Below are 12,697 nucleotides of genomic sequence, written 5' to 3'. Positions count from 1 at the left end.
TAACATGTATGAATCCACTGTAAACAGGTCTGACTGAAGCCCATTTCATCCTGAAGTCTTTGCTTTTATTCTGCAGCACTGGGTGTCTTTTTATGGCAAATGTATATTTCAGACTCAAACAGATGATGTTTGTTTTTCAGTTCATGCATAAAGATGACTCGGGGGTTAAACAACATCAACAACAGCAGAAACTCTTCATGAGAACAGCTTTATTGCATAACATTAATTCAGCAAATAGTCTTCATTACCATCCAAATAAATCATTTACTAAGACGGAAATGTTCATTATAATTATAACGGTAAAGCAAATAATATTAATTTGGTAATTGCTCCTGTTGTTACACAGATAACACCAACATATAAAATAAAACTGATGTGTGCTCATTGTTCTTGACTGTTAATAAATCAGAAAAAAATGTTGGATGAACCCAGAGACAAATGAGGGGAAAAAAAGAGCAAACAGTGCAAAAAGCAAATGACATTGAGATGCCAGTTTAATATGTATGTGTTTCAGCTTGATAGTTGATTTTATTAGCAGATCTCATTGTTATGCACTGACCGTCTTCCTGCAGCAAAATAAATATCGTATTCATGTAGACTGAATAATCAGGAAATATTTGGATTTCAGTGAGGAGGTTAGTGGGGGGAGGAGTGTTGTTTCTCCACTGGAGGTACAGATTATTATAATGACGTCTGAACATCACATCGCTCTTCATTTATTTAAACAGGTAGAATACAATAGATTGGTTTTATAACTAAAAAAGGTTTTGTGTAAATCTGTCCATAATGTGTTTATGTTTCATGAAGATTTTTTTTAAATAGCTGTAAGTTCTGTCAGGGGTTATATTTTATCAGAAACAAAATTGTGGCAAACTATCTATCAGTCGTGTTGTAAGCATTAGCTGCTTATAGGCGAATTGTGCTCCATACTTTTAAAATTTTTGTCAGCTAAATCATTTTGCAGCTGTTTTATAGTCATAAAGAGGGTTTTCTTTACTTTTCTGCCCAGCATGAGTTCTGTAATATTGGAAGATGTCCTAGATCTCCAGTTCCCTTTAATTTGCAATAGAAGTTTCAAATTGAAGTCTTGTTAATTTTTTTCTCCTTTGTTTGTTTTTTTCCCCCTAGAGAGCTGTTTTCTCCTCTGTAATTTTTATTGATTGTTTTGTTTTAATGTCTTTTAACCCAAAATCCTGATCGGCTTTTCTAGATCTGAGGAATTACTTTACTAACATATATACAGATGCCAAAATAAGAGTTTCACTTTTTGAAATTACAGATTAACATTGTTTGAAGTTTGCATAATTATACTGAGATGAATTCACATATAACCAATGTGTAGTTTTATGCTCTTGTGGGTTTTTTTCATCTTAGTTTATCTGAATGAAGTGTGAAAAGCAGAAAGACGTCGTTGCTCTGTCAGTTGTTATCATTTTATTCAGCTTGTTCTAACCTAAAGGTGTATTTTGTTTGAAGTAGTTTAAACTGGCAGGTTTAAAATAGTGTTTTCCCATTTAATTGTCCAGTTATGGTATGGGGCAAATCCTAAGGTTTAAATTCTCACTTCTTCTAACCTTTTATTTAGGACATTGGGGGTGTGTGCAGGGAGCACAGATGTTTGAATCTAACCAGCATCATCTGCCTCAGTGAAACCGTGGACATATGGACAGTGTCACTAATGCCTTGAAAGGGACACTCAGGATCTGTTTTATTGCTTCATTTGGCACACTGCAGTCCCATTTCCCATTACAGTTCCCATGTGATTTATGTGCTGCTCTTTAGATGGATAGAGAGAGGGGCTGGGAGTGGAAATGCTCTGATACTGATGTTTACCTTGATCCTGGGTGCCTTTTATTTCAACATGGACATTGACAGCAGGTTAAAACGTCTTCTGTTTTTGATGTTTTGCCATAAAGTACATAAATCCTGTTTGGTCCATCATTTAAAGGATGTGGTTATTGGCATTGTGATGTCTTGCCCCAAGATTGACCGAACCTTGGATTTTTTTTATTTATTTTTTTTATCTTTGCTGTTGTCAGAATATCACCAGACATCTCACCACCTCCCATTCAGAGAGCTACCAGATTTTTGATTGATTCTGTGTCACTTAACATTTTCCAAGCAGATGCTGCTGTAATGCAGTTTTTGAGTGTAATTCACCAAATGCTCTCCTCTCAGTTGTTTGTGTGACAAGCAGTAAATAGTTATCATAGTTATTTTCTGTTCCAGTAGAACGTTTGGTTATTTTAACTCTATTATATTTAGAAATGTGGGGTGATAAATACCTTTTGGTTCAGCATTTTGTGCTTTATTGTATACAGATAGGCAAATGATCACCTTTCCCTCCATTGTAGTAATAATAAAGTATCCAGCTGCTGAATTTCAGGTAGTTTTTGAGGCTATACTCAATTGCACAAAAACAATACTGTAAGTGAACTGTCTTGTAATTAACATGTATGTTTTTAGACTGTAGTGTTGTTTTCATTAAATCTTTGGTCTGGAGATATGTTTAGATGGGTGACAACTATCAAACTAACATCTGTTAATGCTGGAAGCAGGCTATTTTCAGCTAAACATTGTGTTGTAATAATGTAAACAGTGTTAACACTAAAGTGAGAAATAATGTTATGTTCATTAGCAGTGTTTGCTATATCATGGGGATTGTGTAAATGAAAGACTTTAGACTGAGTAAAACATGTAGGACTCCTGTTTTGAGGTTTAGTGTCCCTTCCCCAGGGATAATCCACATATAAATGCTGCAAAGGATGTAAAATATTTGTCACACTAAGGCCACACACAGGTTTATCTTAGTTACAGATGCTTTCTGTGGATTAATAGGAGGATTTTGTCCATGTTTGAAGCACTGGTTGTAAAGAGAATTACATTTTGTGGCATGACAGCGTTCCTAAAAAGGCCTAATTGTCTCTTTTACTGAATAACACGGGTGTGTGTAGAGTTTGTCTTTAGGTCCTGTTGTCCTGGCAGTGTGAGTACATGTGGAGCTCAGCTGCTACACAGCATGCGTGTGTTCTTGCATAAAAGGTCAAAAATGTGATTACCGTGACACATGAAAGGCAAAGGCTGACACATGAAAATCAGGGATTAGTTGTCCCCAGAATGTGTTTATTAACACATTTGCAGCTTTGGGTTACATTTAGTGTGACAGGACAACTGCTGGACTGTCACAGTTTGTCAGATGTCAGCAGTATTGTTGTGATATCTCCCTCTCAGCCTCTTGAGTCAGGATTGTTGATCATTTACTCTGTAAACTGTATTTATACAGCCTGCATCCAGTGGCATAGTGTGTATTAACTAGTTGTTTTTTTACCTGAAACTATTAAGGACAGTGTCTGGAAAGCACATGGTTTGTTTTCTTCCAGCATGATCATAAAGGTCATTAATTACTGTTGTCAAACATAACTCTCCTTTACTTTCTAGGAAGGTTTAAAGTCAAAACCAACAATTACAACTTGTTTCCAGAAGACGTGCAGAATAAAAAGAAACATAACAAGAAACATAACCGTCACAGTCCGTTTCCTGTCGTCCTCTGACCATGGTTAGCACATTTTTCTCATAGGTCAAAAGGGAAACTTCACAAGCAACTGATTTCACATCAGCTGTTTGTGAAACAATGTGAAAAACCAGGGTCAGCAGGAAAGTAAATGTTTTTGCTGAATTATGTTTCCTGATCTGAAACGTTTCCTGGATTGTGGGGCAAAAATTGTAAGCAAGGCTCCAGGTCGCTTTGTACCCATACTTTTTGGGTACTGAAAGAAGCTGCTTATTATTATTATTATTAATAATAATAATAATAATAATAATAATAATAATAATAATAATAATAATAATTGCATGTTTTTGAATGACCCCGGCTCTCAAGACAGAATAAGTTAAGCTTCTAAAATAATAGGATAATTTATGATAATTTTTTGCCTAAAAGCACAGGCAGCTCAGCTTGTGCCTTCTCTGTATTTCATGTAAACAGTATCTGCTTCAATACATCTTCACTTAACAGTGTTAATGTATTTTGATAAATTGCCTCTTTCTGCAATTTGCTGAAAAGACAAAAACCTGCAGATCCATATTGTGACTATTTTACTAGAATATCACTAGATTATCTTATAGGCTAACTCAGAGACTCCAATATTGTTGAGATATTCTCATCAGTTGAGACTGGATTATTCTGATATGTGTTATGAGGATGTATTGGATGAGAGCCTAAATGTTTTATCATTTTCATCTTTCTTTCTTCTCTTGCTTGACAGAGATGGAGTCTAGAAAACAACTGGCCTCACCCTCCCTTGAGAAAGTCTCCTCCTCCACCAGCTCCTTCCCTGCTCCACCTCAGACGCTCCCCATCAAGTACAACCCAGCTTCCAGTCCCGAAGGCAGCTCCCCTCTCATCATCTGTGGTACGCAAAAAACAAAAAAAAGTTGGAGCACAAAATGAAAAGGGACTCACAGCTGACTGTGTTATTTGTTTGAAAATCTGTGTTTTTGATTATTCTAACATATTGGACAACAGCTTAATCATCTGCTGCAAACTACATTGAGTCACAGAAGAATACGTTTCAGTGGTTTTTATAATTACTATTAATTGTTATTCTCACAATATATGACATATAATATATGTCAGTCTTTGAAAGAGCCTTGTAGAAGAGCTCATTTCTGTTAAAACACTCAGCTGAGATCTGATTATATGAAAAGGAGACTGAATTGGACCACCTTCTTCTTCTCATAATAAGTTAGACAGTTTTGATAGGAAGGAAATAGAATTATGAATGCAGACGGTTTAAAAATCTGTGCATGTTCTTGCGTATTTTCTTTTAGCTCCAGTTTATCTTGTGTAATTTGACATGCCTGTCAGCCTCACACTGTGTATGCAGCCACCAGCATCTCTTGTTTTCTCTGAATAATAATTGCGGCCGAAGCCATTATGTACTGAGCAGCAGTGATGCATAAGCTGTCAGATTACCCCTGACCGCAAAATAATGTGCTGATTTACATACCACGGTTTGTATTTTGTGATAAGACGCGTCAAAAAAGCTGGGGCTTTTTTTTTTTTTTGTATCAAAGTTAAAAACCCTCTCACACTCATAAATTATTAATTTGCGCACCCTCACATTAAACATGCACATTTATTTACCAGATAAATTCTAAACACCTCGATCTGCAATCACATGGTTACAATTCTCAAATAAACTGAGCGCTTGCAAAGATTTCCTATCCGCTGACCCACATGGGCATCAAGTGGCAAGGAGGCTGAAAACTAAAAATAATAATTCTTACAACTTTTTTAGCTCCAAAACGGACACACCTCTGTTAAAGAGAATGGTAAGAGGAATGTTTTTACAGCTGTCAGCTCTTGTATTAAACTGTCTGATTCCATGATGGTAGTAAAAAGCAACACTTGGCTTTTATTGAGAGAATTTAGTGAGATGTTTTTAATATTATAGATCCTTCTAAATCAAAAACAGCAGCCTGCAGTGTGAAATATAAAATGACACAACATCTTAAAGATTAAATGATTGTATTTATATCCAAATATGCAGAAACATTTCTAGAAATTAAAAAAGTAGAATTAAATCATTTACAAATGCACATCTTTAGAAGTCAGGCCGGAGACAATATGCCACTGAAGCTACACTTGACAGAGTCTCCTGAGACATTTTAGGACTCTGTGTACTCAGTTTGTGTTAAAATATTTGCATGTCAGTCCAAGCTTTGACACGGCACACTGCTAATTCATTTTCAGTTCAAACTCATAGTGGTTTTCCTTCTGACAGACGCATACAACATTCTTTGTGTTGTCTGTAATCAGGCCCTGTTTGCTGTTTTGTTTCTTTCTATGCACTATTCTTGGATACAAAAGATTTCTTTAAATACGTCTTGTCTCTACAAATCACATTCAATTTCATTATCTATCATCTAATCTTTTTATTGTCTGCCCATAAAATCCTCACTTTTGAATTCTCCCATAGTCAGATACCGGTCTGAATGTTGCTCGTCTAATCCAGTATTGACTGATTCATTGATTTTTGGTGTATAAAGCACTGATTTTTGTTCTCCAGGTGATCCACTGCAGATGACGGTAGATAAACATTCAAATCTGTGCGGCGGTCCTGCTTTTGGACTTTACTCATCAAATTCAAGTCACTCTGAGTTTGGAGGGCTTGGAAGTCTGGGTTTATCCACTTTGGCTGATTCCCAAGATGGTAAATTTCAAGGTAAGGAGGTACAGACATTGGTTTTAAATAAATAGATGAACCTTTTATTATGGGGAATAGATTTAAAAAGTTACTACATTACAATGACTAAAGGAATCGTTCTGCTCCAAAATATTTTGATGTAATATTGTAAAATTAATGATCATGTTTTTAATGTAAATATTGATACTAAAAAAACTATTAAAACTTTGGGTCTTGTTTCAGAAAGTTAAAAGACTTTTTCTCTGAATATTACTACAAATGTTAACTTATTTCCCAACACAAATTTTCATTTTAAAACGGAGTGATTTTGTGCTGATATTTATATATTATGTTGTGTACATTTGCACAGTTTGTTGACAGATGTTATTCATTCTTGTTGCCTGCTCAGAGTGGTGGCAGCCTGTTGGGACAAACACCAAAGGATCAGCAGCCTTCTTTCCCCCTTTTCTGTGTCTGCATCCTGTGTTTTTATCAGCCTTCAAGAGCCTCGATCCTGTTGATTTACAGTCCCACGCCTCAGGTAAAATGACACACCTATTAAATAATGACCCCATAATCACAATGTGTGGCTTGTGAATCTGTATTAAAGCCATAAAAACAATAAACAGAATGGAATATTTAGGTTTTTACACTATAAGCCCAGTTATTTAACAGACTTTAGGCTTAAACTTGCTGGATATGTTTGTGTTTCATGTTGCTTGATTTTATCAGACTCTATCTAAAGATGTTTTATTAAATGCCAGTTTGTGTAGGTGTGAATGGTAGGAGAACTTCCCCTCCTACTATGAACTCTATGAACACCAGTTCATTCCCAGCTGAAGAAAAGAAAGACAAATATAAACCCAAATTGAGTCAGAGTCAAAAGACCATCCGTGAGTCTCTGCAGTCACATCAGAAGATCAATCCAAAAACAAAGAAAAGGTTAAAGGTCAGTATTTAGTCAAGCTTAATGTTTTTTTTCTGTTGAAAGTTTATTGCACCTTATATATTTACCATCTATGTCATTGCAAAGCTCATAAAAAGTTCATCAGAGATCTCCAGCACCAGTGGCTGTTTGTCAGGGTCCTGGTCAGAAAGCTCCAGTGACACTGAAGAAACCAGCAGCGATTCTGACGATCTGGAGGATGACGACAATGATCCGAACGTCGACGACTCTGACCCTGAAAAAGAGAGTCCACTTAAAAGAAAAGTCAGTGTAAGCATGAATGTGTTCAGAGCAGTGGTGTCCAGTCCTGGTCCTGGAGGACAACTATCCTGCATGTTTTGGTTTTAGTTGTTTCCCTGCTTTTCAGCAGGTCTTCAAGTTCTGCAGAAGCCTGTTAATCATTTAGTCATTCAGATCAGGCGCATCAACACAGAGAAACAGCTAAAACCTGCAGGATAGTGGCCCTCCAGGAACACTATCCTGTAAAAATCAGCTTGCATTTAAATAAAATATGTAGAAACTTGACAGTATCAAATAATCTGCTTGTTTGTTTCTTGTACAACAATCCAGAGAAGTATATTATTAGGATAGAAACTGAATATTCAGATGAAACAAGTTGTTTTGTGTGTAATGAATTAGTGAAAAGTGTTTAACTGCTCTGGGTTTATCAGAGTCGGTTGGTGGGAGGAAAGCTCAATGAGTGTGTTAGTTGACAGAGCTGCCAGTGTGATGCTCTCACAGCAGGAGCTGACTTGACATTCTGTCTTCTCCATGTTTTTCCTCGTCCTCCTACTCAGCGGCTGACACACACTTCTGAGAATAAAAAGAAGAGACCGCACGCTGCTGATGGAAACACGACTCAAGAGAGTCTTTGCCACCGTGTTCCTGCGACTTCCTCCTTTCAACCCCGGTCCCTTTCCCATCAATCCACAGCACTGTGCTTCCAGAGAGCCCCGGTGACACAGGAGGAAGGCCAGCAGCACATCAGCGTCATACAACCCACAGGATTGGCAGCCGGCAACAGTTCTTTAACGCAGGCTTGTCCTTCATCTTATAAATCCTCACCCGACCCCTGTTCATCAAAACACAACCCCGCTCTAACTTCAGCAAAGCATCTCGCTTTTTTGTCCTCGCCAAACCAGAGTTCTTCCTGTCTGAAACCTCTCGCTCTCTGTTCCCCGAAGAACCCCACCTCTCTGTGTTCACTACCTAACAAACCACCTCACACTTCATCCAAACCCGTCTCCCACTCCTCCTTAGCCTCACACGTGTTGTCGGCCTCAGTAGAGTCCTCACGTGAACTCAATTTTGTGCTGCCTTCAAATAAACGCACACATCCTGCTAACAGCATAAAGGAGGGTTGTAGAAACTTCCCACATGAAAGCGTTTTACAGCCGAACAAGGTGAGCTCTTTCTCTGTCATAATAGTTCATTTTGACATTCTTTTAAGTAGAAATTATCTCGTTTTACTTACTGTAAATCTTTGTTTCTTTAAAAAAAATCTCTCCCATTTGAAACAGAAAGTGAATGCTAATACTATTATCAAGGTTTTTATTATTCTACGTGAGCATCTGGCCACTACATGGCTGAAAGTGACAGTGTGTTTAGTTTCTGCAGAACAGGCTTCACAAAACTGACAGGCAATTAGATTTGTTATGCTTTGGGACGTTTGTTATCAAGAGAGAGAGAAATTTCCCCTTAACAGGACTCCGTTATTGTCACCATTCTGAGAAGAGGCATAATGGAGCAATCTTACAGCAAGAGGGTTTTAATTCGTGTGATGGTTGTTGAGTAAATAGAGGCTTTTGTTTGCCAGATTTTGACAGTAGCAACAAATACAAGATGACAGCTCGTGTCTTCTGGTGGCAAAAAGCCAAAAATATTTTTCTATAGCAGCCTTTTTCCTTTATTGTTGCTCTTCATTGTCTCTCTTCACTTATTACACTTTAAATGTCTTCATTCGCAGCCCACAGCAATGTAATGTGAGTGACAGTTTTTGTAATTATTTTTATTATTTTTTTATTTATGAAGCCCCTCCATTTGAAGGATTCTGTGAAACGCGCTGCTTCTGCACAACTAAAGAACCAAAGGTGGTAAAAAGTCACAAACCATCTTTCTAATCATGGATTCACACCTCCTAGTTAGTTTTTATATACAATAACCAGTTGTTTTTTAATTGGCAGCGACACAGACCTGTTCCTGAACCTGCGCCTGAATGGAGCGACCCACAGTGCAGTTCAAGATGCACCTTTGTCCCTCGTCACTAAACGCCGCAGCCAGAGCAGCTCTCCCAGCAGCGAGTCGCTCTTTGCTGCCACCAGACCCTCCTACCTCATGCCCATCAACTTGAGCACGGGGACCAAGGAGGTGTCAAACGGCTCTGCTTCCTCACCTAAACTTTCCGCGCCGTTGGGACCCGTTCCTGGATCCGGGAAGACCACCGTGGTGCCGCATGAAAGACGGGGCCTAACTAAACCCGACTCGCGCTGTCCACCTGTAGACTCGACCAGAAACAATGAGTCTGAATTCTCCAGCAGCAAAGGCTCAGACGAGTCCTTTGAGGATGATGAAGATGATAGTGAGGATGAAGATTTTGGCAGTAGCCTTTCAGGTTAACTTTTTTTTTTTTTCCCTGATTTTCTGATAATGTTTAACACATTATTGCTGATAACAGCTGTGAGAAATGAGTTCCCTTGTAAGACAATAAGTGGTTCTCAGTAATGTTGGAATGTGTGAGCAGACACCTGAGCTCTGCCTGTCTCTGTAATCCCCTGCAGACTCGGAGAGCAATCTGGAGAGTGACAGCTCTGAGGATCACATCAAGGAGCGCGTTGAGACAGAAGCAGCCAGCGATGCAGACAAGACTCTTCTTAAACCACCTGAAGCATCAGTGTCTACTCTTAAGTCTTCCTCTTTGAACTGTTCTCCCAACTGTTCCCTGCTTAACCAGAAGATTACTGAGCCTCTAGTTTTATCGTGTAAATGTTTACTCAACCCAATCATCAACACGGAGTCCCTGAATAAGCAAGACCCCCCGTCCTCATCTGTCACGTTTAAATCAACACCAGGTAACACATCTCTTTTCTGAGAGACGAAATAAATCCCCAACTCAAGTGCATTAACAATTCAATATGAAACTTTCATCCTTTTGATCCAGGCAACAGAAAAGTGTTATTTTTCACTCAGACTGTTAAACAGAATCCCTTCTAAAGTCAGCGTCGTATTTCTTTTTCCACAGTCTCATCCGTGGATATGGATGCTTATTTTCCCTGCATTCACATTCCTCTAAACTAAAGTGTACGCTCTGTAAGAAACTGTATTGTTCGGATGGTGCCCAGCAGGTTTCTCTTCAGTCACTCAGGCAGATGATTTATATATCTGATGCTGTTTTTGGTTCAGTAACTTAATGGGATATTTAATAACTACTTTGAGTTCCCTTTTTCAATGCCAGATTATCAAACCAAGTCTTAGTGTTGATCTAAATAAGCATTTGCCTTTTTGTTCACTTTTGAAGTAAGAATTATGTGTAGTTGAACTTTTCTGGTGGCTCTTGAACGTGCTTGTCATCTCATTATTAGGTGTATTTGGAAAAAATAAGACTTTTTTATTTCAATTTTCCCTGATTTTGTTTCAGGGTCCTCTTTAAAAATGTTTTTTTTTTTTTTACTTATCAGTTGAAAAACATGATTTAACAGTAAAAGTATGAACAATTTGATTTGTATATTGATTAAGAGCATAAAAAACATTTATTATACATTCAAGCTTTTCTCCTGATAAATAGAAATTAAATTCTTGATAATTTGCGAAACACAAATTTGTTTTGTCGTTGTGGAGAATTGTGTTCACACTATTGGGAAAAAATAAAATGAAATAACACAGCAGTTTTGTTTGTTCAGATCCTTTGGAATAGAGCAAAACATGAAGTCATTTTTCCTCTTTTTTTGTTTTGTTTTTCAGGGAGAAAGAGGAGTGTTACTGATGAGAGAGCTCTGCAACTTCCTCTTAAGTTTGGGTAAGAAAATGTGCCTGCACTTATTCTGTCCTAATAGTTTTTACTGTCATATTCCCTGTTTTGCTGATGTCGAATTGGTCAACATTAATGTAAAATCAGAGGTCACAGCTTTGCCTCAAACCATTATTTTATTTGTCCAGCTTCCAAATAGTTTTTGTTGCTGCTGTTTTTACAAGGTATAAAAATTATATTTGAAAGCGGTTCATATTACTGTTGGCACTTCATATAATAATTGGAATGCTTTCATTATCCGATGAGGTGTAGAAGTAGACCACAAAGCCCAACACACAAAGAGTTACAAGTTTGAACACAGATGAGCAATATTCTTAATGTCTTGTCCATAAACTCTTCTGTCATGAATGAGCAGTCCTTCATCTTTCAGGGACGTTTCATATCAAACAGTTTACAGGAAACCAAGGCCAGTTTGTTTGTCTGCAATCGCAGCCTGCATGTTTCTGTTCTTTAAAAAGCTTGGAAACTGAGGGTTTAGGAGGAGGATGCTCACTGGAGACACCTAAGTATTTGCATCAGAAATTTTCATTTTAATTTAGCTGTTTTTTACTGGACTTGTTCAGGTGGCAGAGGGAGACCCGGATCAGGACTGTTGCAGGTCGTCTCCAAGGGGAGGTGGCTTACTTTGCTCCATGTGGGAGGAGGCTGCGTCAGTTTCCTGATATAATGAAGGTAAATCAACAACTTTACTTCAGCCTGAAAACGTTAAATGATTACATCAACCGTTCAAACAGGTGAACCAGTTATATTAAGTGCTGTTTGGTGATTATTGTGCTTTTTTTTTTTTTTCTCCACAGTACTTAATCAGAAATGGAATAACTGAAATTTCACGGGAAAACTTCAGCTTTAGCACAAAAATTAAAGTCGGTAACTTCTATGAAGTCCGAGAAGGACCAGAGGTAAGTGTTGGTTTTGTTGCATGTTGTGGTGTTATCTGTCAGATTTACTGAATATTGGTACAAATACTTTACATCAGTTCTTTACATCAGTTCATGTTTTTACTTTTACTAGGATGTTAAAAGGGAAATCCAAGTATTGCAATTACAACACCTCTTGTTTTTAAATTGTCTTCTAAGAAAAACTGCACCAAACTTCTCTTTAATGAAGGCCAAAGCTCATCAGGTCTGTTCAGCCTTCCGTCTGACTGAGTCCCTCCTCCATCGTCTTGTTCCTCAGGGTTTACAGTGGTTCCTGCTGGCCGAGGATGAGATCACTTCCAGTATTATAGCCATGGATGGGAGGCGCAGGCATAGCAGAAAGTCTGAGCACCAGTCGACTCCTGAAGGTCCTGGAGTCAGATACCCTCATCCTGTTGGTGAAAATAACCTTCAAGATGTTAATGATGCAAAGTTAATGCGTAAACTGAAGGCTCAAGGTCAGTTTCTGTCCTAGAAACACCCGGCATGTAACACGAGCTGCCTCACATTTGCATGTTTGTTTCTTGTTGTTGTCACAGATCGGTGTGGTTAGCTACACACAAAATATCATGCTCCGTTAGCCTGAATAGTAAACATGCTTTGTTTAACGGGAACACATGTT

At 38.0% G+C, this 12,697-nt stretch overlaps 1 protein-coding gene across 5 annotated transcripts in view; it reads left to right on the top strand.

The window, feature by feature from the left end:
* The window catches only part of LOC108240782 (bromodomain adjacent to zinc finger domain protein 2B), a 34,853-nt gene that overhangs the window by 8,935 nt on the left and 13,221 nt on the right, over positions 1 to 12,697 (top strand). For 4 of the 5 annotated variants that reach the window (XM_025007690.2, XM_025007693.2, XM_025007692.2 and 1 more), the window contains exons 3-15: positions 4,266 to 4,412; positions 6,072 to 6,227; positions 6,598 to 6,729; positions 6,953 to 7,137; positions 7,222 to 7,404; positions 7,932 to 8,537; positions 9,166 to 9,224; positions 9,318 to 9,745; positions 9,912 to 10,202; positions 11,092 to 11,146; positions 11,722 to 11,830; positions 11,956 to 12,057; positions 12,335 to 12,533. In XM_025007690.2, the coding sequence (XP_024863458.1) occupies positions 4,268 to 4,412; positions 6,072 to 6,227; positions 6,598 to 6,729; positions 6,953 to 7,137; positions 7,222 to 7,404; positions 7,932 to 8,537; positions 9,166 to 9,224; positions 9,318 to 9,745; positions 9,912 to 10,202; positions 11,092 to 11,146; positions 11,722 to 11,830; positions 11,956 to 12,057; positions 12,335 to 12,533 (2,650 nt within the window). In that variant the 5' untranslated portion in view covers positions 4,266 to 4,267. The remainder of the gene's footprint in view (positions 1 to 4,265; positions 4,413 to 6,071; positions 6,228 to 6,597; positions 6,730 to 6,952; positions 7,138 to 7,221; positions 7,405 to 7,931; positions 8,538 to 9,165; positions 9,225 to 9,317; positions 9,746 to 9,911; positions 10,203 to 11,091; positions 11,147 to 11,721; positions 11,831 to 11,955; positions 12,058 to 12,334; positions 12,534 to 12,697) is intronic. The other variant, XM_025007691.2, reaches the window with a different exon arrangement.

The sequence above is a fragment of the Kryptolebias marmoratus genome, linkage group LG6 (genome assembly GCF_001649575.2).
Source record: "Kryptolebias marmoratus isolate JLee-2015 linkage group LG6, ASM164957v2, whole genome shotgun sequence".
NCBI lineage: Eukaryota > Metazoa > Chordata > Actinopteri > Cyprinodontiformes > Rivulidae > Kryptolebias > Kryptolebias marmoratus.
This window is presented reverse-complemented; position numbering and strand designations above follow the sequence as displayed.